Here is a 26,339-nt window from a genome sequence, read left to right on the forward strand (position 1 = left end):
TTTTTAGTATTTAATCAATCTTGGCTTCATTTTTCAGGTTTAAAAAAGTAAAGCACCAACTTTTATTTTATTAAATCAGACACTGGTCAAGTAAAGCCATTGTCAGTTATTGATAAAAGTTTCATACTTAGCCAATATCTGTCTTATGTCTTTTGAGAGTTCTTGCATTAGTTGCACTATTTTAAACAAACTGGCATAATTGCAGCAGTTTAAGTTGTGTTAAAATTTAACACAAATTGTTGTTGTTTATGGTTTGAGAAGAAAGCTTATCTTAAGCTTTTCTTTTTAAAGCATTAATAGACTAGTAAATAGAAAACATGGCTGGTTTGCTAAAACAAATAACTGGATACCCAGCTAGCTGCTTGTTAAACTAGTAGCAACTGGCTCATAAAATATAAAGCTGACTAGCCAGCTGAAAATAGAAAAAACCATGTTTTGTTTGTATTTATTACATTTGTTTATATTACAACCTGTAATTTATTTCACAATTATCCAATATTATCCCATGTAATCCAATGTTAATATTATTTACAAAAATAGTTATTTTTATTATTATTATTATTATTTCGATAATCTTTGTGCAAAATAAAATTTCTTTTGCATAAAGATTATCAAAATAATAATAAAAAAAGATATCTATTTTTGTTTAGGCTGTAGTTGTTGCCAGCTAACAGAATAAATTTTTCTTTTCTATCATTCTCATTTTATTTAATATAATAATCTAAAAATGTTATTACTTTATTGGGTTCTTTATCTGCAGCATTTTGCCCATAATACAACAAAACTTAAAAAATAACACCCAATATAGTTTGTTTTGGGTAGGTAATTTTGTGAAGTGTTAGAGATATTGGATACTAGGAAATGTTGGAAAAGTATATTACTTCAGTTTTTTTGCAGATTTCTTTAACCTTTGAGCATCAATGGCCAAACCAGAAGTCAGAGTTTCCAAATCAATGGAAATGTTTTTGACCAGCTGAAGTGGAACTCAATTACTTTTGGGATGTGTGTTCTAGTGCTTTTTAATAGGATCAACACAATGTGAAGTGCTTTCAATTGCTTCTTGCCTACATTGAGACTTGGCAACATGTCCCTTAACAAAGATAAAATGATTAACTTATTATGTTTTCCTCTGGCCTGGAATAACTTGATTTTCATTAAATGTTCTTTATTTTTGTTTAAATGATCCTCTTTTTTCTGCTTAATTTTTTGCTTATATTTATCAGAGATGTGCCGAAACCAGTTTATGCCGAGTTCCTGATTCCAAGTACCTGCAAAAATGCTGAGTCTGAGTACCTGGCACCGGGTCCATAAAAAAAAGTTTGAATAAAAGTTTGTAAAATCTCCCTGAAATGTTCTCACTCAATGCCAAAAACATCAAGAGCTTTAAAGTTAAAATTAACTCTATCAACTTCTAATACTGTTCCGGCTAACTAATTTTTGTTTTATAATTGAGGTATTATATATAATAATATTATATAGATATATTTACTATATAGATATATCTCTTAATCTTTTATTTTTCATAGCATAAGTTTCGATTAATTAGCGCATATTGGCGATAAATTAAAAAAATATATATTATGTATTTTTTTTGTAATTTTAGTAAATTTTTGTAAATCCCAAATATGCGCTAATTAATCAAAATTTATGCTATGAAAAATGAAAGATTTAGAGATATATTTATATAGATGTATATATTTATATAATACAATTTTTTAATATAATAATAAATATTATTATTTTTGAATAAATCTTTAAACCATTGTTTTCAATTAACATGTAAGATATTTAGAATGTTTGTTGTAAACAGTTGCTTACTTTAAACTATTGTAAATGTTTAGTTATTGTAAACAAATATTGTATTTAAAAGCGAGTTATGCAACTCAATTAAAGTATCAAACTCATTCATTCAAAGTTTAATTATTAAAAGTTCCCACAATTAAACAAAGTATTCCCACAATTAAACAAAGTATTCTCTAATTATTTCATTTTGCATTACTGATTTTATATCCGTATAAATCAGTTTCCTTTTTGCAATATATTCTGATTATACTGCAAAAATATATATTGAAACATATTTTAAATGAGACAAATCTCTTTTGAGTAAATAGGACTTTGTGTTTAATGACTCCATGACACTCTTAGACTTATATCAATAAGTTTATTGATTGGTTGACGTTTAAACTAAAAGCAATCCTGGTAATGTTTTAACACCATTTAATGTACCACGAAAACAAATAGTTACAGCACTTAAGGTTTATGTTTATTAAAAACTTCTTATAAGATACCCGGTGCCGGATACTGCAACAAAATTGGCAGTTCCAGGTATCTAGCCTAATTACCAGGTCTCTAAGTCTGAACCGACTACCTGGCACATCACTAATTTTTATATTAAAATTGGTAAAATAATAAGGAAGTTTTATCATAATCATGGAATCAAAAAATTACTGCAGTAGTTTTAATAAAATACTGGCATTCTCATCCATGTACGAAAGTTTACCACTTATGAAATAGTTTTAAATTGGTATTTTGATTAGTTCAACAGTCTCAAAGAATTTTATTTGTTTTATTTTAATGTATTTTCCAAAGACTATAATGCCTTTTGCAGCCTTTTACAAGCATTTTTTTTTTCACCTTGAATTAAATGTTGAAAATTAATAGAGTAACTAAAATATTTTTTCTGTCATAAAAATATAAACTTAATTGTGGCTTCATCTAATGCAAGTCTAAGCATTGAGTAGATGTTTTTAGCAATCAAATTCAAATATTTGTAATAAAATAGTTATAGAAGTAATGCTAATTTGTTAAATTAGTAAATTAAAACTTTATTAAAATCATTTAAAGATAAAAATAAAATTTCAGTTAGTTTAATTATTTTCAGATAAACATTTTTAATAACTTTAATAACTTTATTTTTATTATGAAATTTTCCTTATTTTTAGGGCATACCATATCTAATATCACTCATGTCCGATAGTAATATGATTATTCGAGACTCTGTTGCATGGACATTAAGTCGAATTTGTGATCAAGTTCCTGACGCTGCATTGAATCCTGTAAATCTTGATGGACTTTTAGATGTTTTGATAAAAAATCTTGATAGTGAACCACGAGTAGCAACAAATGTTTGTTGGGTAAGTTTTTATTTGTTTGTTGGGTTATATAGTAAATATATCTTTTATTGAACATTGTTAGTTATAAACTGTTAGGTGAACCGCGAGTAGCAACAAATGTTTTTTGGGTAGGTCTTTTATTAAATATTGTTAGTAGGTCTTTTATTAAACATTATTATTAAAAACTGTTAGATTTATATAAACATTTAACATGTAACTCTTTAAATTTTTGAAAAAAAAATATTTTTGACAATTAAAAAGCAACACCAAAAATGCTATAAAAATTGTAACTTTCAAAATAGCTAAACTTAAAGATTCTATCAAAAGAATCAAAAGTTTTTCAGAAATTCCCACTGCCTACAAAGAGAACATAAAATTAATACAAACAGAAATTTATATATTTACACTAGAAATATAATTTAAAAATTTTATACTAGAAATTTAATTTAAAAATAAGGTGAAGGCTAAAGTAAATAAAACAAATATACTCCCACAAGCGCGCATATATATATAAATATATATGTATATATGTATATATATATATGTATATATATATATATATGTATATATATATATATATATATATATATATATATATATATATATATATATATATATATATATATATATATATATATATATATATATATATATATGAGTAAAAGTTCCAGGTAACAAAAGAAAAACTATTCAAACTAAGATGAGTAAAATATATTTATTTTTTAAATTTTAACAAATATTTTAAAAAATTTTCTTTAACACAGAAGGCCTTTCATATAAAATCTTCAGCTATGTATGAGATTTACAAAACCTTTACTCATATGAAAGTGAAAAAAAGTCTTCCTTGTTTACTACACATTTTTAAATGTTAAAAATCGATTTATCACACATTTTTTCTGTTAAAATCGGCTTTAGACTTGTTTGTTTCACACAGAATTAGGATCCAGATTTGTACTGTTGTACTTCAAGAATCAAAATCCTGGTTTATTAATTTATAAAGAAAAATTTTTTTAATGAATTTGATTTATAACAAATTTTTAAATAATGTAAATTATTTGATTTATTACAAAGAAATGGTTGGTTAAAATTGATTTGTTTATAAAAACAGTTTAATCTTTATATTTAATTTCAATATATACATTAGCAGTAAAAATAACATTCTAACAACAAACCTAACAATGGTAAAGATAAAAGATAGCTACCTAATTTTAGTTTAGTTTAAATAACTTTAAGTTTGGTTGCTTTTATATCTTTTAAAAGAGCTTTTAAATATACATTGGAAATTAATATAATTGAAAATAAAAGAAATTAACATAATTAATAATAATAATAATGTAAAGTAATATAAATATATATATATAATATAAATAATACAAAAATATATATAATACAAATATATAATATAAATAATATAAAAAATAATAATTATGTAAAAAAAATTAATTTAGGCATTTTCATCTTTGGCAGAAGCAGCTTATGATAGTGCACTTGGCGATGATGAAGATGAACCTCAAACATTTATTCTTTCTAGCAAATTCAAGTTTATCATATCAAAAATTGTACAAACTGGCGATAGGTATTTTTTGTATAAAAATTAAGTATTTAAAAAATCATAAGATCAAATAAAAATTTATATTTTATTAAAATAAAAATTTAAATTTATTATGATTTCAATTGGTGTTATTTTTTTCCTTGCTGTTAATAATATTATTATTTTTTTAATATTTAGTTAAAATTATTTATCTTTATTTATCTTTAATTATTTTTAATATTTAGCAGATAAAATTATCTTTTTAAAATCTATTTTCAAAATTCTCACTCACACATCTCTAACTACACACAAAATATTCAACACCCACTCTCAACAAGGTTGCCAGTTTTTTTTTGGGCAACAACCCAAAAATAAATAAATAAAAAATAAACCAGAAGTAAACCGCAACAAAAAAAGAATAAAACAAAACATTTTTATCTAAAAAATTTTTAATTAAATATTAATCTCTATTTAAATAAAAAAGAGATATATGTAGTTTTTAGACACATTTAACAAAGTTGCGCTGATTAGTGAAAGTTGTATTTATTCTTGCTTCCGTTTGTTGCGTGTATTTCATTTCCATTCTTTACGATCATTAACTCAGGGGTGTTAAAGTCTTTGCAACAAATTTTTTGGCTTATTAAATGTGATTTTATGCAAATGACTGCATCCAGCACATGACTTGACATTCTGTTTCTCTGCCTGCTTTTTACATAAATGACCTGTCAGAACACTTTCCTGGCATAACAATTAAAAACAGTAATACATAGATGTGCAAGAAAGTAGTCGGAAATTTTTAATTTTTTGACTTGATGTACCCTTTAGCTTTGAAAATGAAAAATTTTTAACTTGTTAAGGAACTTTCATTGGTAAAAGATTTAACAAGCCATGAAAAATTGATCTGTTCTCTGGAAGTCTTTTCTCAAGCTCAGTTATTTCTTTTTACATGTAATAAAAATAAATTTTCAAAGTATTTTTCGATTTTTAGCTTTACTAGTAGTGAAGTCTAGCAAGCTTTTTTTTAATACTAACAAAGTCCTAAACTCACTTCTATAGTGTATCTGTAAAAGTTTACTGAATCATTCCTTTCTAATTACAGTGTTGCAGTTGTCTTTGACGGACAACACTCTTCTTCATTTCCAGTAATTTCTGGGTAGGACATGCAAAATATTGCTTTTCAAATTAAAAACAGACAGTTAAATAAAATAAATTAACAAACAAATTAAAAGACAGCTATTAAAAAGGTGAAAATTTCAGAAACAGCAGAAAGTCATCATTGTATTGATTGCCAGTAAAAGTGATAAAAATGTTGTTGTCAATACTAACAGATTATTATTGCCAAAAAAAAATATTGCCAAAAGAGTATAAATACGCTGATTAATTAAAATAATTCATAATAACAACCTATACTCCATTTTCCTGCTTCAAGCTAACTGGATTTTTTCTGTAAATTGTGACAGAGACTGGCATAAATTACAAAGATTGTGTACTCATAGATGCTATGGCAATCAAAATATCAGTTCTAAATGATAAAAAGTCAAGTCGGTTTATTGGCTTTACAAATAATGGAAAAGATATCATTGCTAATGAAGCAGATACACTTACTACAGAAACATTGGTATTTATGCTGATAAGCCTACAATGTCATTGGAAAACGCCTGTTCGTATATACTGTGCAGTAAAATAACAGTCAAAAACCTTACATGCCGTATTAGCATTATTTTTTTTGTTCTGATGAGCATAAAATGTACAAAACATTACATTTGATGGTGTAAATGTAAATTTTAGTTCTGTTGCATCACTAGGATGCATCTTTAGGAAATAACTTGAAAATATTAATGGAAGGTTTACTTTTGAAGGTTATAATGACTTATATGCAATCCCTGACCGAAGTCATATGCTAAAATTAGCTAGAAATGCATTTTGTGATTTATAGGTGTTTGTGATGGAAACTACATAAAATGAAGCTACATAAAATCTCTATGAAATACATGAAGAGGAAGGGTTAAAATTTGCAAATAAAATTTTAATAAAACATCTGTTTCCAACATCACAAAATGAATGTTAAGTTTACTACACAAAATCACAGTAATTCAGTTGCAGATGCAATTGAGTTTCTTATGTTATCCAAACATTCAAGTTTCAAGCATGCTGAAGGAATTATAAATTTTATAAGAGTGTTTGACAAATTGTTTGATATGCTGAAGCTCTAAAAACCTTTATTCAAAATCATATAAAAAAGCTCTTTTTTTTAATAACTATCTTTATTGGAAATACTTGTCAAAGTTGACAGATGCTAGTGGTACTCCATTATTAAAACATCGCTGTTAATAAAATTACTGTTAATAAAATTATTAGTGAAAAGCATTTCGTTTAATGGTTTAACAGTGCATTATACTGAGCATAAAGTTGTTGCAGAAGACATGCATACCACACAGCGAATAAAAATGTCAGCAAATAATTTTTTTTACAATCAGACTATATATATATATATATATATATATATATATATATATATATATATATATATATATATATATATATATATATATCAACTTGTTTCTCCGCGCAGTGACCTTGTTCATCAAGGTTCGTGTTTCAGAGTTATAGCGTTGAGAGAGGATTATAACCACTATTAAGTAGCCTCCTCATCTGTAGTGGCCTTCTCGGCCTTGAGGAATAACAAAAATATATATATATATACATACACACACATATACAGGGATCATCTTTTTCCAGATATTTATTTCAACTTTTAGTTTTTCCAGATTTCTGAAAAAGTCTTATGTAAACACAAGTTTTAATAAATATTTTTGCAATATATATGTTTTTAAACCTTTTAAGTCATTAGTTTAAAGTTAAATTAATACAAATATGAGGGTGGAAATTTCTGGGTTTTTTTTTTTTTTTTTGGCAAAATGTTTTGCGAATTTTTTTAAATATGACCTAGATTAGGGTGGCTCTTAAAACAACATTTTTGAAAAAAACCTGTTTTTACCCCTTTTCTTTGTTCTATATAATACTAAAACACTAGGTTTAAAATTTTTTTGAACAAAAAATTATTTCAGGGGTAGCTCAAGGCCCTTAAAAATTTGACTGGTCCCTAAAATTTTGAAAATAAAAGTTCTTCTAATGTCAACCTGGTACTCAAAAGAAGCGAAATTATATAAAAACTTTAAAAATAATAATCGATTTACAAAAAAATAACTTTTTTCTTAAATAAATGCATAAAAACTATTGTTTTTAAGCTGAAAATAAAAAAAGTCATGATTTTTAAGTTTTATTAAACATGCTTTTTTTTTGTAAAGTGATTACTGTTTTTGAAGTTTTTATATAATTTGGCTTCTTTTGAGTACCAGGTTGACATACTTTAGAAGAACTTTTATTTTCAAAATTTTAGGGACCAGTCAAATTTTTAAGGGTCTTGAGCTACCCCTAAAATAATTTTTTGTTCAAAAAAATTTTAAACCTAGTGTTTTAGTATTATATAGAACGAAGTAAAGGGGTAGGAACAGGTTTTTTTCAAAAATGTTGTTTTAAGAGCCACCCTAACCTAGATGACCTCTGTGTGTATGTGTATATATAGATATATTGATAGATAGATAGTAAGTAAAGTAATATTATATATTTTTATTTTGTTTATTTTATTTTTGTTTTATTTTTTGTTTTTGTTTAAAAGAATTGCTTTTTGAGAAAATATTTTCATATTTGTTTCCTTGTCATATTATTTTTGATGTATGTTTTGATATTTAACTATGTTTATGAATGATATATTAAAAAAGACTAATTATCTATAAATTATTTCTAATATAAATTTTTGACTTCCACAGTATTTCAAAAGGTTTATAACAACTGTTTCATATCCAAAATTGTACATGTATGGATTGTTTACAAAGTTTTTTTTCAACTAGACAATTCAGATGAAACAAATTTATTAATATTTTATTAATAACCTTACAAGATTAAAACGTAATATTGAATTAATAATTATTGATAGCGAATAAAATGTAGAAAGAGAAAATCAGCAATAATTATGTTAAATAAAAATAATAGACATACATAAACCGTAATAAAACATTTTTAAAAGATACCTCGAAGGTGTGTCACACAGAGCTTAGTTAATAGTCAAGACATTTTTATACAATAATCCAAGATTACTACAGAGGGTTACTAACAAGTAGATAAAATGTTAATAGATCGCATAAGAATTGTAATTTTACTAAATTACCATAAAATTTTAAAATTATACAGGTTAAATAAGCAAAAACAAAGCATTTTACTAAAAAAATATTTAACATAATTTGAATTTCTCAAAATAACTTATTAAAAATTAAAAATCTTTGAATACCTGTGAATTAAATCATTACAATAACTTAGTTAGGTGTGATTTAGTGATTTATCATCTAAACTAGGTTTTATTTTGATACAAGTTATGCCAGCAACGTAAAAAATAAGCTTGATAATTTGTTCAAGATGCTTTTTATATTTGTGAATTGAATCATTACTAAGTTAGATTAATCTTAAACTTTTTTTATATATATCAAAAGTATAAGCTGATTTGATAAATTTTTTTCCAAGCATGTCTTTTACATGTTTTTGTAAAACAATGTCATTTTTAGTGGAAGAATTTTTTAATGTTTCCACAGCTTTTCTGATTTTTTCTATCAAAGAATAAATATCAGTGTTTTTAACATGAGCTTCAGATGATATATCAATCACAACATTTATTCTTATATCAGATTCAGTTTCCTCATCAGAATAAGTTTCATCTATGTTTTTATTGGGTCATTTTATTGCTTCCTAGTAGAACTATTTTTTTTTATGTATAAAATGTTAAGTACAGCAAGTTAAATGCTGTGTGCTAAACATAGTTGATGTTGAATCTATGAAAGTTGTCCAAATTGTTTAATTACTGCAGCTCCATCAGTAATTCTGTCGACACAGTCCTTTAAACCAAGGTTTAAACCAAGACTGATTTAGACTTCAAAATTTCCAAACATCTATCTGCAGGGATTTTTCCATGTACTCGAATAAGGCCAAGATAAAACCATTTGCATGAACATTAACATTCAAATACCGCCAATTCCTCATTGATGTTCACTCATTTGATGTTAAACTGAACTTCATACCTTCATAGCTTAAGGCTTGCAGTAAATAGTTGATTTTAACTCGTACAAAACCTATTTATTGCTTACAGTTGTAGCAATAATGTTTGTGTTCCTATATTGATAAATGGTTATATTTTTACACTCATATTCCTAATATTGATTCCAATCAAGCCCTCTATTTTATTATATGGACTATCATTTACTACTTATGTTTCATGGAAATCATATATACAATCCATTGCAAATTTAGTATCTGCTAAGGTATGTGCCTCTCTTTATAGTACTTATTATAGTCGTATTCTTACTTTTCATTATCTTATTTCCAGTCTCTACCTTTAGAAAATTCTAATTTGTAATTGTATTAAATTATGTTGTCACATTTTGTCATATTCTGTATTCATATCTTCTAATGAGGTCCTCTTTCATTCAGACTTGATCTAAAAATTTGTAAATGTTATTTGATCTGCTCTAGCTGCTAAGGTTGAGCCTATTTCCATTATTTTTAAGTTACATCTTTTTTTCTTTTCTACAAATATTACTGTGGTCGCTGCTCAAACAACCTATCATCATTTGTTTCATCAACAAAAACTCACATGATTTGCCATAACTTTCTTTATGCAATTAGCTTTATTCATCCATGTTTTTTCAACTAACACAAGTGCTTTAAAATTCTTTCCTGTCTTTATGTTTTTCTGACACATAGTTAAAAATACATGTTTAAATCTTTTTATTTTGTGACAATTGTGTTCATTTCATTAAATTTGATTGTAATTTTTTTTAGGGGTGATGCCCATTTGAACAACTTGCGAAGTTCTGCTTATGAAGCGGTAATGGAGCTAGTTAAAAACAGCCCAAAAGATGTTTACTCGGTCATACAAGAAATTGTACTTGATATTTTAAATAAAATGCAAGCAATACTAAAAATGGAGGAATCTGGTAGCCATGTTGGGGATTACAGTCAACACAATGATTTTAAGTCATTGCTTTGTGCTACTCTTCAAGTAATTATGAATTTATTTTTTTTAATTAATTTTTTTTTTTGTTAATTTTCAAATTATTTATTATTTTATTTTAAATATTATTTTTGACTGTTGTAAAAAAGTTTTATAGTAGTTATTTTAACATTATTTTAAAATATTTGTTTTTCATTATATATTTTTTAAGTTGTCCAGACTTATTATTTTCTCAAATTTGAAAAGGTAAAAAATAGGAATAATTTAATATTAATAATAATTTCTTTACTTTCAAGTACAAAACTATAATGCTAATCATGTCATTAAGATTGAATTGAAGGTAGTTAGTTGATAATTACAGTTACCCATCTATTTGTGTTACACAGTCATTGTTTATATTGTTTATATAAGAATTAGATGATTATAGCGATGTTTTGTAATTAGGCAGCATCAGAAGTATATTTTTTCTTTTTTGTTTTTTTTTGTAGGCAACTATTCGTAAATTAAAGCCAGAAGATGCCCATAAAATTTCTGCTGCTTGTATGGAGGCTCTACTTAAAATGCTTAATATGTCAAAAGTTGGAGGTGTGCAAGAAGATGCATTTATGGCTGTTGGAACATTGGTTGAATGTATGATTTTATTATATTTATATTTATCATTATCTTGAGAATATGGGTGAAAATTGATAAAATTTATCAATTTTCACCATATTCTCAAAACTTTAAATAAACAAACAGGTTTGACAAAGCAATTAAATAAAAGGCTTTGGTAAAGATTATAGTATAATTACTTGTAAAAGCATTTTGTTTTTGCTTTGTTAAAAAAATTTATTCATAAGTTGAAAATTGTTTTTTATTTAGCTATTGGAAAAGAGTTCATTGCTTATATGCCTGTATTCAAACCTTTCCTTATTCAAGGTCTTCAAAACCGAGCAGAATATCAAGTATGTAAATAAAAAAGATTTTCTTAATGAATCTATTTTAAAATGAAAATTTATATATTACACATAAATTTTCATATAAACCTAATTTGCTAATTTTATAAATGTTTCATGCATTAAAACTTTGTTATTAGGCAATGTTGCTGTATTTATTTAGATTTTTTAAATTCTTATATAGAAAAGGTTCGTCATGGATACTTTATGAAGTATATTATTACTTTATAATTGGGTAATTCTACATTAATTGACTTTGTTTAAGGTTTAAAGTTAGGTGATATTACATTATAATATTTGTTCTATAAATAAGAATTTTAAATCAAATTATTAAGGTGGTAATTTAAATATACATAAATGTTAATTTCAATTGAATCTTTTTTTATGATAAGGTTTTTGGTAAAGTAAAAAGGGTTACAGCTATCTTTATGAATCTATTCTAATGATTTTTTACATTCTAACTCCAATAAAATAATCAATATTTAATTATATTCTGTTAACTATTTTTATTGATGCTAAATTTTTGTTGATTACTAAAAAAAATTTTGATTACAAAACGATATAAATACAGTATATATCTGCATGATTGTAAATCTCAAAATTATTGAAATACATGTTCTCCGCACATTTTAAAGTGGAAAAACAAATTGTGGAATTAAAATATGTGTAGAATTTTGAATTTTAGAATTAGAATTGAAATATATGTATGTAATTAAAATATGTGTAGTACTTATTGAGCACAATTTTGTTTTTCCTTTCTCAACTGTGTAACTCCTTTCTCTTTTGGAGTTAAACAGTTTAGAGAATCAACATTAGTTGTATTTACTTTTTAAAATACCTTTTAAAAAGTAAATAGGCTATTATGTATAAATAAAAACAACAAACCACAAAGTCACCGCTAATCTCATTATTTTTTTATTAGTCTTAGAAATAATCAAGAATCTTGTTAATTTTTAGTTTTGATGTTTTTGTAGGTATGCATATCTGCGATTGGTGTCGTTGGAGATATTTGTCGTGGATTAGCTAAAGATGATATTGCTCAATTTTGCGATGAAATAATGCAATGCTGTGTTGAGAATCTCTCAGTAATTCCTATGTTTTTTTTATTCTATATATTTTTCCTTTTTTTTTAACTATTTTTGTAGATTTTTATTAATATTATTTTGGTTATACTTTAAAATTAATTAGTAATTTGAAAAATTCTTATTTTGACTTTATAGGATAGCACTGTGCATCGCTCAGTGAAGCCTCATATATTCTCTGTATTTGGAGACATAGCTCTTGCTATTGGCAGCCACTTTACTAAGTATGCTAATGTTGTGTTAACATATTTACTACATGCATCAAGTGCACAAGTTGATAAGGTATTTTAGTTGTGACTCTTTTTTTTTTGTATTTTTCATTTTGTAATATCTTAATAAAATTGTCATTATTTTAAAACTTTTTTTTACTAAGCTATCTTTTTTTTTTCTAATTTTAACATGCTACATTTTATGTTATTGTTTTGATACATTATTTTTATTTATTATTATTTTGATACACTTCTATTTATTAAATTTTTACTCATTTTAATATGCTACATAAAATGTTATATGCTACTAAATAATGTTATTGTTTTAATACATTACTCGAGTAGTAAACAATATTGTTTACAGTATGTAAAGTATATAAACAATATTGCACCAATATTGTTTGATACTCGGGTATTGTTTGATACTCGGGTATTGTTTTTTTATTTAAATTTTATATTTTTTTTACTTTGTATCAACAGTAATCAAAAATCAAATGAAGTCTAAAAATAATAAAAATAAATGCCTAAAAATAATAAAGTAATTTTTGTTTAATTTTTTTAGCCACATTAAAGTTTACCATAGTAATATTCACTATATAATAATATATAATATCAAAGCATGCAGTTGATTTTTATATTCACTATATAATAATATTTAATATCAAAGCATGCAGTTGATTTTTTTTTAAACTTGTACTTATAGTTTTGTTTTTCAGCGACGATATACAGTGATATACAGTGCTGTACAATGAATTAGAAATTTTTAATTTTTGAACAAAATTACGTTTTGAATAGTAAATTTATTGCAAAATAAAAGCAATACTTGCACAAAAGTGTATAGGGTATTTAATAATATAAAATCACTGCATAATTCATATATAATAAGTCACTTTTTTTTTTTAATTGATCTACAGTTTGCAAATCAAAGTGAGCAGTTTATATTCTTTTAATTTCTTACTCATGAATCTAAAGAAATATTTTTGCCTTCATGATTTAATGAAACAAATCACTTAGTGAAAATCTTTAATTTTTTGATTTCATTAAATTTAAAAAAAGAAATTAGTTAGTCATCTAAAGTAAATGTTGAATCTATGAAAATGTGTTATATTTGAATCAATGAAAAATAGAAGTTTTGATAAGATATTTTAAGAATTTTAATAATTAGGCATTGAGGTAACATTAGAACAACTGATAATGAATTATCTTTAGATGTTCTACTACATCTAAAGATAATTCATTATCAGTTGCAAAGCACAACACAAATGTTTGATACTCACATACTGTGTACAGATTAGGAAACAGTTAAAAGTCTGAGTCCAGGCAAATACAAAAAAGCAAGTTTATATATTTTCCTTTTAAATTTATCAATCAAATTTGGATAATTAATTTGGATGTTATTATTATAGAATTCTCTGTTTTAATGATTCGTTAAAAACTGTCAGAATAAAGAAACATGAACAATCAAAATCACTCAAACAATTACCTTTGAAAATTATTAAATTGATTTAAAAGAAACAATCTCTCATATTTTATTGTTGTAAAATAATTTATTGAGAATCTATCAAAGAACTTACCAGATTTAGTTCATTATATATCTCTGATTTACTTTGTATACTCTTTGAAAATATGAAGGTTTTGCTTATTTTTATATAAGAAGTTTTAACAGAGTAAATATTTTGTGTATAATAAGCTGTACCTATTTTGTATATCAGTGGATAATAAATTTGCTATATGTTTAATAATAAAAACCAAATATTTCTGATGTAAAAGAATATATAATTTATTTTAACAGTTTTTCTCTTATTAAATTATCAACTTTAATCTTTTTGTGCGTCTGAATTTAAAAAAGTGATCTTATTAAGATTTTCAATTTTTATGCTTTTTTACAATCTTTTTTTATTATTTCTATATTATTATCAGGTTTCCAATCTCATGTTTCGAAAAACTGCCTCAAGTATGTTATTACCACCGCCAAAAAAAAAATCTTCAATGTTAAATTTTCAAAATTTCTTTCTTATAAATTTTTCTATATACAAAATTAATCTATATTTTTATAAATATTAATCTACATACATTAAAAAATATGCTAGTTTTTGCAATGGAATGTCATTTATTTCATTTTGGACAGAATTTATTTCATTTGTTTTTTTCGTTGAATATTTCTACTAGTGTTTATCTTTATTATATTATAGTTTTAAAATAAATAGCGTCATTATAGCTTAAAAATATAAAGTTGAAATATTATCTTTTCAAAATAAGGAATTTTTGTAATGACCATGACGTTACATTAAAAAAATTCTAAATATGTCATCAGATTAGTTAAAAAATCTTTTAAATAAAGTTTGTTTTTTACACACGCAGACACACACACATACACACACACATGCACAAAGCGAGAGAAAGTTAAGTAAATCTAAGCTTTTTTTCTCTTTTGTCTTCAATTATTTTTATGTACTCGCGTACAGATCGGAAAATTCTCAATTTGCACAATGGTTTTATTTCATCTGTAACAAAAATTATAGAAATTTTTATAAATAGACTTAAGAAAATTTAGAAAAACCTTATGTTTAAATTAAAGAAAAAAGTTTTTTCTAAACTTTAAAATATATCATTTTCATAAACGATCAGTTTCTTGATACTACCTGATACTCTCTTTAGGTAATCCCTTAGGCAATGTATACTTAATTTGTATGTGCGTTTATGGCGTCGTCAAATTTGTTTCTTTTCCGCACAAATGTACAAAAATTGATGTTTAGTTATGCTATTTAAAAAAAAAATATATGCGTGTAAAAAAATAGTTGATTAATATCTTTACATTTGATTACCTGATTTTAGCATACCTTTTTACTTAATCATCTATTAAAATAAAAATGTTAATATCTCTAGTGATTATGAAATTCATGGTGAAAAAGATTGTATACGGCATTATTTTGTAAATTCACTAAATCAATGTATGATTTTTTTTCAGAATGATTACGATATGGTAGATTATTTAAATGAACTAAGAGATGCATGTCTAGAAAGTTACACTGGCATTATTCAGGGTTTAAAAGGAGAAGACGATAAAAACATTAGTAGTAAGCAAATTAACAAATGTTAAACTTTTTTTTTTTTCTTTTCACGTTTTGTGCCAGAAAATAAGTAACAAAAATTTTGGCTTTACAATAATTTTGTTTATTCTAGGTGATATTGAAATTGTGCGTCCACATGTTGAACATATTATAAAATTTATACATACAATCAGTGAGGATCCGGATAAAACTGATAGTCTAGTTGGTGCTTCTTGTGGTTTGCTTGGAGATTTATGTACTGCTTTTGGGGCAGCTTTACTTCCTGTAATCGACACTCCTTATTTCCAAGATCTACTTCAAACAGGAAGACGTTCTAAAACAGCTAAAACAAAAACTTTAGCAGTCTGGGCTTCTAAAACGATAAGAAATTTAAAAAAATGAAATATAAAGTATGTAATTGTTTACATTGTGGTTTTTAATTTATTTTGCTATTACGATTAATTTTTAAACTATGGGTAACGTTAACTTATTTTTTAATCTCGTTAATTTAAAACTTTAATCTCGTGGGGATAGATATCAAAAATCGTTTGCAATGTAGTTTAACAAATTTTAAACAATGGACTATTTGTAATTTTTATTTGTATACTTTTGTTTGTTAAGCTTATAAATGTTTGTTTATTTTGTTAATTTGTATATAGTTAACTAATTTATATTATTTATTTAAGTAAATCATCCTTGTTGTTTTCAAAAAATCTGGGAGTTGTTTAAAATTCTTGCTTTTCTGCAGTGTTTAGAACTTCTCTTTTTATTATTTATTATTATACTTTTATTATTGATGTATTATATTTTTGATTATTTTGATTATTTAGTTTTAGAAGAATCTTGCAAGACGAATCAGTGTTAAAAATATCTTCTGGTTTACAAATATGAAAAGCGTCTCACATGAACAAATAGAAATAACGGACTTTTCCTAATATCGCTTTCCAGCCTAAGTACCATGTGTTTCAACTCGTGGACCGAGTGAGCAAATCGTTTTTGAAATAATTTGGTCTCGTGAACATTGTTGTATTATTATTGTTTTTAGTTATTTTGTATTTTATTAATGAACATGGAAAAAATAAAGGATTTATAAATTAAAATGAGTTGTATTATCGAATATTTCGTAAGTTTTGTTTAATTGTTTTTAAAGTTAATCCCAGCTTTAACAGTCATCCTAATGAGGTCATGATAAATATAATCATATTTAACGAGTTTGCAGAAATCTGCGAAAAGTATTAACGTAACTGTGGTTGCACCGGCTACATCAACACTAATATTGTTTAATGAGATTTTTTCGATTATATTTGATTATAAAAATGTATCTATTCCACTTTATTTTACTACACACTATTAAATAACGTAAATGATGTTTTCTAAAATTATTATATCTGTTGTTCTTTCTGGTTTTGAAATATTTTGTAACCAAATAAGCTTTTTGAAATCCGATACCTATAACAAATTGCTGTCGTTTAAATATTTCTAAATTTTAACAAAAGTAATTTAATGTTACATCGACGTGTTGACTATATTACTTAATATTCTTAATATCGCTTTATGATTCTTAATATCACTTTATGTTATTTTACTTAAAATCTTTTGTTTATTTTTAAATGATTATCGATGTTGTTTTACTTTACTGTCCTAAAAACGTTTTATTTTCTTAAAAGCCTTTCTCGTCTGTTTATTTTAAACTGAAATCGCTGGGAAATCTTTTTATTTATACGACGCTCGCGATTTTATTTTTAGTTTACCCGTATATAGACATCATTGTTTCGAAAAATAACATTTAACAACCAATCGCTTCTCTTTAATTTATTGTTTACAAATTTGATTGGACGATTAGAATAAAAGCATTATTTTTCAATAAAGTTTATTTATCTTCTTTTCGCAGTTAACCTGATTGGTTTAAAACTACAGTTTTCTTGTATTTGATTGGTGAATTTAATTTATATCGTTTAAATTGAAAAGCGGCTTTCTACTATCACGTTTATTGAATGAGCTTCAACTGTATACGAGACATATGTTCTCGCATTATTTATACACACCGGCTTATTAAAACATTTTATGTATTAAAGAACAAGCATCCAAACGCTTGAAGCTTAGTTTTTTTTTAAATATGTTTCCAGAAAAAGAGTCGTTAAATGCATTGCCATCAACTTCGATTTTTCAAGAAATGCAACGAATCCATGATACTGGATACTTTAGTCCCATACATTCTCTCGAGGACAAGTTTCAACAAGTAGGACTTAAAATTAAAGTGTCGTTTTACTTTTTTTTATATTATTAAAAATACAGAGCGCTTAGCCAAAAAAATTATTTAAAAAAAAAAAAAGCTATATTTGTTTTAAAAGATACAATTACGATATTCGTTAAGTAATCCTTAAGTATTGTTATTACTTTAACATTGCGGCGGAACTTATTCAAATGCTAATTGGTTTCTTTTTATTTTATTTGTTACATAAGTAATTGCGTGTATTATATTGTAGCAATGGTTTTTTAAAAAGTATCTTTCATCTACTTCCAAAACCTAAATAAAATTTTACGCATGCACCGAGATTACTTTCTCTAATCTAATTATGCTTTGATTATTTAGACACGATTAGAGATGGATCGATATTTACGAAGCGAACCGGATATGCGTCTTAACTGTATTAAAGATAGACATATTGAGGTTACTACGGTAGCTTGGAATGAGTTTTTACCTCCTGCCTGTATGGATGAAGACGTTAATTGTTTATCTCTTGATATAGAACTTTTGAAACCGTATTTTAATTTATATTCAATTAATAGTAGGATTCGTGTTTTACCGGTCTCTCACAAAGAAAATACTTTAGTCGATGAATTGCCAATTTATAAAAGAAAATCTCCAGGTTCTCAAAACATTCAAATATCTGAAGATATTAGTTTTGACCATGAGTTAGTTGCTAAACGTGTGCTTTTGACTCCTCCGAGTTCTCCTGAATCGATATCTAGCCCTTATAGTGAATTGAAGTCTCCAAAACCTATTAAACTTGTAAAAGGACAACGTATACAAAAGAACCGTGTAAATATAAACACTACAAAATTCTTAGATTCTATTACGCTTAACCCTGATAATTCTGTAAACATTTCTGATTTAGCAAATCTAGACTTAAAAAAACGTATTCATAGATGCCAATTTAATGACTGTAAAAAAGTATATACTAAATCCTCACATTTGAAAGCTCATCAAAGGACTCACACTGGTGAAAAGCCATACAAATGCACTTGGGAAGGATGCCAGTGGCGTTTTGCTCGATCTGATGAATTAACTCGTCATTATAGAAAACATACAGGAGCAAAACCATTCAAATGCAGTTCTTGTGATCGATGCTTTTCAAGATCTGATCATTTAGCTTTACATACAAAAAGACATGGAAACGGCCAACTAAATATATCGAAGTAGGTTTAAAATCATGCGTATTAGCGACTTTATATTTCAAATGAAATAAAAATATAAACTCGTTGAACAAAGTTTAATCTTTAGAATACAGTTGCTTTTATATTTTGTTATTGCAGCCCTGGTGCAATAATACATATCTGTCCTTACTAACCTATTTATGAAGTTCAGTGCCTAAACAATTTAACATCTTGATTATTGTTCAAAATTAAAAAATTTATCCTTAGGAAAGTTATATTAGCAGTAATATCTTAAATAATTCATTTATACATAGCATACATTATTTTTACCTGGATTGAAATATTTTTTTAAAATATTTACAAAATTGTTTTTATATGACCACAATTAAATAGTTTAATTTATAACGAAATACTTTTCTTTATTATATATTATATTGTTACTGTTTTTTTTTTTTTTTTTTTTTTTAGAATCGTTTTTTATATTGCTCTTTTCTTTTCTTTTTTTTATTTTATTTTCCAGAGCACTTTACTTAGTCGTGTAGAAAGCAACTTTACTTAGTCGTGTAGAAAGCAACCATTTCTATGTATTTTTATTTATTGTTTTTTTGTTTTTTTTTGTTTTTGTTTTTTCTATTTTTCAGAAATATAGTTTACAGTTTTTGTTCATTGTTATAATTGACAAAAAAAAAAAAAAAAGAAATTTATGAAATTATACTATTTCTTTTATCTTTAAATATCTTTTAGTGCTTAGTAACAAAAAAAGCATTAACTGAATCAAACGCTTAAATTTTTATATGTTAAAGAAGTCTCGTGAGAAATATTTGTTCCTTTAAGAAGAAAAATCAAATTAATAATAGAAATTTTATTAACTCAATAGACAATAATAGACATTTATATAAAAAACAGACGATAAAGACGTTGGTATAATAATATAGAACAATACACATTTTTATAAATCCATAAAAGACGTTGACAAAAAATTTTAAAATGACTATTTACTAAACAATCTATGGACCAATTTTATGCTTTTCCTTTAGCATAATAAGCTGTTTTAAAATCTTTAATAACGAAAAGCCCAATACGGATGTAACAACTAACTTTAAATAATTTAAATTGTTTTTTTGTTGTTGTTAATTTTTTTATTTAAAGAATTTTTATTTAACTAAATCAAATATTTAACTAAATTTTTAAATTAATACACGCAGTAGCAAATTTAAAAGTATCAAAATTAGTTGAGGTAAGAATTTTGAGTATATCCACTGGCCGCATAAACAAACTAACTATAAACAAATTTGAATCGTTATGAGTAGCACTTATTAAACTCTGTTACATAGATTTCAATTTCACAGCATTATGTTTTTTTTAATGGACAAGATGAGGTTTCCAAATAACAATCTATCGGGCTTATGACATTTAATATCTAAAACTTCGCGCGCTTTATAGATCTTTTTGTTCGGATGCGCCATTCTTTGAAATATCTTAGAATATTATTAGAATTTTACCGGACACCTAGCTATTAAGTTTATAGGTAAAAAAGTAGCTAATAGATAGGTAATAAGATTTTAGCAATTTGTAAAAAGCTATTTATAAAATAGCTTTTTACAGACTGCTACTTAGCCGGAAAATAGAACTTACAAATAAAAGCCCGTCGAAAAAAGTCATTAACTATATATCTAATTTATGTATTCATTAAATATTTTTGCAGTTTTGCACAGTTTTGTTCATATTAAGTTTTATTATTTTGTTTATATTCTATAAAATAAGCGATCTTTAAATTGCAGTGTTGTATGCTGTAAAAAGTTTTTCACTCAAAATTTTTATCAGACTATTTATTATTATATTGGTATAATTATCAGTTTTCTAGAAACTCAGTTTGATTAATCTCTATATTGTTAAATTATTCGTCATTTAGAGCAGAATAACAGCTTTAAATTGTTTATTGTAGATTAATATCTTGAGATAATTAAAATGTTCTGAATATTCGTTGATATATTATTATGCTATATTATACTGGGCTTATATAATATGGTCCAGTATAACATATTATAACAGTATATATATATATATATATATATATATATATATATATATATATATATATATATATATATATATATATATATATATATATAAAGTAGTAGAAAATCACTAAACAAAAATGTTTTTTCATTTAACACTGAGTTTCATCAATAAAGACTCATCAGAAATACTCATTATTGATGAAACACAGTGTTAAATGAAAAAAAATTTTGTTAGGTGCTTTTCTACTACTTTATTATTGCTCTGTTTTTTTAAGAACATTCTATTTTGTAGAATACATTTTAAAATTGTTAAATGTATATAAATATATATATATATATATATATATATATATATATATATATATATATAAAATATTAAAAAAAAAAATCTGGAAAAGCACATTGTGGTTATAACCCCCTCTAAAGACTAAAAAAAAAATTTTTTTTAGTCGTTAGACCCGTGTGCTTTTCCAAATCAGCTTTGTCTGAATTGGTGAATATAGTTGTTTTTTCCTTTTGGCATTTTTTTTGAGATTGCAGAGTGTATGTGATTTGCCTCCTGTGCGTCTATGCGTTCCACCCCCGGATCGGTTTGCACATTCCTCAATATTTTTTTTTATAAAATGATATATATAAACTTAATGTATATAAAAATTTATCTTTTGCTTGTTTGTGGAAATATGATTTATCTCCATTGATTTTTAAAGACCTTTTTATTTTGAAACCATTAAACAAGTTGTTGTTTTTGTTTTATTTTTTGTTTTAACATCGCTTCCAACAAGGCTGCAAACAACTTTTAGAGTTGGAAGTTACTGGAAGAGAAAAGTTTATAGAAAAAGATAACGATTGCTAAACAACTTAAAATATTGCAAGTTATGCGAGTCAGGAAAGCGAGAAGAAGGAAGCGAGTTCCAAAGAATTAATGTTTGAGGAAAAAAATAGACGAATAAGAGCTTTTGGAGCACTTAGGAACAGTCACAGAAAAAGAATGAGACTTAATTGAATGACGAGTAACATGAAAATGAATTTTAGTAGATGGCACAAAAGAAGCTAACTCTTTAGAGTAGTGCCCATTATAGTGTTTATAGAAAAGAGAAAGAGAAGCAACATTACGACGATGCGATAATGGTTGGAGACTGGCTGCAAGAGCAAGTCTAACTATGTTTACAAAAAAGCCCCAAAATTTTTGTCCCTGACCCAAACGTGAGAGCAACAAGTTGATAAAATATTCTTTGTACTATTCTCAACTAGATTTATATTCATTAAAAAATTATAAATTTTTTGCAAACCATCCTTATTTAACATAAGTATAATCGTATGACTGTTTGGAGTTTGCTCAATGTCTGGTAGTTAGGTATCTCAAAGACCAAAAAATGCTGGATCCGCCCCTGTTTCCCAGCAAACTGTCTATGCTTGGTCCATACATGGCCCATCATTGGTGCCATGACCAGCCCACCATCGGCAAACAAGTTTGGGCCATGCCAAGTATTGCTCATCGTTTAATGCATGCTTCTTGCATGGCAGTCGTTTTTCATTTTAATGTTACTTTAGTTCATTTTGTTTGTTTTTTACATTATTGTTTTTAAAATGACCAATACTTAAACAAATCCGAGAATTTAATTTAAAGAGGAGACTTAATATAGCCGGAAGATTTGTTTGAAATAAGTCCACATTTACATACCTAAAATGGGAATACAAGTAATAAAAGTAGAATGTAAACTGTTTTAAACTATAATATCTCCGTCAGTTTAGTAATACGATTTAAATTGATAAATAATGTGTAATTAAATAAAAGTTCATTAGAGTATAACTGTAAAAGTGTAACTTTTCAGGAGAGCAAAAAAACATTATTATGAACCCAATTATTTTGCTACAGAAGTCATATTTTGAGAAATGGGTTACTTTCATTCTGTTTGAACCGAATGGTGTAACTATACTGTTAATACCATTGATGCCGCCATACACAAGACACATTTTCTCCTATAAATCGTTAAATGGTCAAAAATACAGTTATACTGTTATGTATCAAAGATATATCACATATAATACATATTGTTTATATACAACACAATAAGTTTATGATTTGCAAAAGGTTTAAGCTCGACCCTCATTTTAATTCCTGATCTTCAAATCTTTTTCGCCTGTCCAAATGCATTTGCGAAATTAAAAATAAAACATTAAAACAGTTCATCACTTTATTTATTATGTATTATTGTGAGCAATAATACATTTAGTTTGCTTATGTAATGATATTACCTTATAAATATATCACGAAAGTAAAATAACATAAATTAATGATACAAAAGCATAGTGATTGTAATAATGTTACATTTATTATTATGTTTTTAGTTATATAGTTAAGAAAAATAATTATATTTAGCATTTATTTAGTTAATTAACGCTTTAGCTGGTATATCACCCATAATTGAATTTATTTTTACTATATACGTTCTCCTTTGTTTATATAAAACAAATGCGGTTGCTTTCTGAAATTATATTTGATAATCTGAAGCCAAATCATTACAAATTATAAGGAAACAGACGTTATGTAAAAAGTTTGAGTTTTTATAAAAACTACGCGTGTGCAACTGTGTACTTTTTTTTGGTTTAAGATCGGCAAAAGATTGGCAAGATTGGCAAAATCAGCACAGTGTTGCCAATCGTAAGACGATCTTGACAAACCATTGGTACATGAACGGCATCATTAGCGTGGTGGTGTCGATCATAATCCAATGATAATCATGCCTGGACCATGTATGAAGAGTTTGCTGGGTTGTTATCACATAATCACATTTATCATTCAGGCGCTCCTCTGGCAGTGCTTGAACACATAGAGTAACTATAAATGCTAATGCAGTTCGATTTCGGCAAGTGCATGTGAAAATCTTTGTTTAGAATTAAAAATTGTTCCTTAAGTGTTAAAAATAGTTTAAACAATTTCAAAGATTTTTTCCATTTGGGTTATAGCTTTTTTGAAACGACAATTGTAGTTTCATGCGGCTAGGACAATCGATATTGGTATTATTATTAAAATATTATCGATATTGGTACTAAAATCTTGAAGAATAATTCAACAACAAAGTTTGTGACTAAATACACACTACCATAAAACAAATAAGCCTTCCATAGTTTTGTGGGTGATTTATAAAATATTTCGATTCCAGTAGTTATAATATTTAAAATGAAACATTGTAATTAATGGTGAAAAGGCATAAACTTTAGTAGAATGATTCTCCGTCACTATGCCACGCCTATTTATTAATTAGGCACCGTTAGTTTTTTAAAGTTCTTAGCTTTTTTTTGTAGTTTTTTAATTTCTATGAATTTCTTAAATAATAAAAAGAATTTATTCTTTAGTCCTATTATCATAAATGCAACTGTATACTATACAACTGTAGTATGCAGCTATGCTATGCAACTGTAGTGTGCAACTATACTGTATAAGTTCCCTTTTTCATCAGCACCAACATACTCTCCTCCCTAAACATATTTACATTCTACCATCATAATACATAATACCACGAGATAATTTTCCTTTTTACAAAATACATATCAAACTATCTTGCCTGCCTTATGGCTTATAAAGAACTCTTTCATTAGTTTCATCTAATTTAGTTTTGTAACTATCTAATGTATTGTTTATAATAAAAGAAAGAAAATTTTCCTTCTTACACTATATCTTTTAACAAACTAACTCGGTAATGGAAATAATGTCCCCATTTATTAAATATGCACGTTCATGTCTGCATTAACTGCTATTGATTCTAATATAGTCGGAAGTATGCTTGTTCATAAAATACAATATTTTAAAGTAAAACAACTTTTTTAAATTGTTTAAATTTAAATCCAGTTGGTGTTACCAATTCATTCAAGTCATCTGAAGTTGTTTATTATTTTTCTTAAATATTTTAAATTAATTTTCTTGGAAAATTTTATTTTTAGAAGGATTTCGACAAGCCTTTGAAGCTGCTAAAGATGATAATTTTTGCAAAAGTTCAAAATAATATTTGGAAGAAACAGGTTTCATGAACCAATTCAAATGTATTTATCGCCTGTAATTATACATTTCCTCAAAATGCAATTCACGTAAAACAGAACGCTTTTTATCATTAGCTTCCGAGGCCAAAATAGCAAAAAGCCACATTTTTATAGTAAAAAAATCAACTTTTTTTTAAGCAAAAATGCTTTTATAAACAAACGGTTTGGTTTTTTTTTTTGCTATTTTTTTTTTTTTTTGGTAACACTTCTAATCTAATTGTTTGCACTTGAAATAAAAGCTCTTTTGGGTTCCGTCTCGCTACGCTGCCGTCCAAAGTAGATTTAAGTTTTGGTCTGTTGGAAAATTAAATGTTGCAATTTGCTTGTGCTTTTTGTTCAAATGTGCATTTTGGTGAAGCACATCTGTTGACCATTTTGGTGAAGCACATCTGTTGACCATTTTTAATAAAATTAATTTAAAAGCTAGTATAGTTAATAAAACTAACCTCCTAATTTCTTAATTTTCTTAATTTCTTAATTTTCTTAATTTCTTAATTTCTTAATTTCTTAATTTTCTTAAATTCCCTCTCAAAAATATTAAATATACGGCCATGAATAGAGTAGGCCAATGGCACATTTGGTCCAAGTAATACAGCCATGGCACACATCTGGCAAAGCTATTAGCTTACACCCTTTACTTGTATAGCCGGATTTTTATACCATCAGATCAAGTAATAAACAACCACAGATCAACTAATAAACAACCACATTTTAATCCAAAATAATCTCTTTAATGACTGATTCTATAGTTTGTCTTTTCTATTTTTTATTTTCACGAAGTGAAACACGAAGATTATAACGTTATACTATTGGAGAAATACTTATCAAGAGGAGTAATCATTTTATATTTGGTGTTTAACGTTTGTAAATAAATAAACTACAAAACTTTAGTTACAAAAATGTTACAGTAACACTATAATA

At 25.8% G+C, this 26,339-nt stretch overlaps 2 protein-coding genes across 2 annotated transcripts in view; both read left to right on the forward strand.

The window, feature by feature from the left end:
* Window positions 1-17,081, forward strand: part of LOC100204052 (importin subunit beta-1) — a 63,315-nt gene extending 46,234 nt beyond the window's left edge. The window contains exons 10-19 of the mRNA XM_065799925.1: window positions 2,943-3,134; window positions 4,562-4,689; window positions 10,534-10,753; window positions 11,194-11,335; window positions 11,567-11,649; window positions 12,615-12,725; window positions 12,861-13,004; window positions 15,900-16,008; window positions 16,115-16,391; window positions 16,812-17,081. Coding sequence (XP_065655997.1) covers window positions 2,943-3,134; window positions 4,562-4,689; window positions 10,534-10,753; window positions 11,194-11,335; window positions 11,567-11,649; window positions 12,615-12,725; window positions 12,861-13,004; window positions 15,900-16,008; window positions 16,115-16,383 — 1,398 coding nt within the window. The 3' untranslated portion in view covers window positions 16,384-16,391; window positions 16,812-17,081. The remainder of the gene's footprint in view (window positions 1-2,942; window positions 3,135-4,561; window positions 4,690-10,533; window positions 10,754-11,193; window positions 11,336-11,566; window positions 11,650-12,614; window positions 12,726-12,860; window positions 13,005-15,899; window positions 16,009-16,114; window positions 16,392-16,811) is intronic.
* Window positions 17,082-17,098: 17 nt separating this feature from the next.
* Window positions 17,099-20,071, forward strand: LOC100207630 (Krueppel-like factor 6). The gene is made up of 2 exons (XM_065799926.1): window positions 17,099-18,220; window positions 18,575-20,071. The coding sequence occupies exons 1-2, from the start codon at window positions 18,098-18,100 to the stop codon at window positions 19,403-19,405; spliced, it is 954 nt and encodes a 317-aa protein (XP_065655998.1). The 5' UTR covers window positions 17,099-18,097; the 3' UTR covers window positions 19,406-20,071.
* The last annotated feature ends 6,268 nt before the right edge of the window (window positions 20,072-26,339 follow it).

Source organism: Hydra vulgaris, chromosome 06 (assembly GCF_038396675.1).
Source record: "Hydra vulgaris chromosome 06, alternate assembly HydraT2T_AEP".
Taxonomy (NCBI): Eukaryota; Metazoa; Cnidaria; class Hydrozoa; order Anthoathecata; family Hydridae; genus Hydra; species Hydra vulgaris.

What these genes read in the sequence shown, in the direction of transcription:
- LOC100207630 (XM_065799926.1), top strand. Translation starts at nt 18,098, where the DNA reads ATGTTTCCAGAAAAAGAGTCGTTAAATGCATTGCCATCAACTTCGATT. An exon ending in TCGAGGACAAGTTTCAACAA is followed by an intron (nt 18,221 to 18,574) that starts GTAGGACTTAAA and finishes TTGATTATTTAG; the next exon opens with ACACGATTAGAGATGGATCG.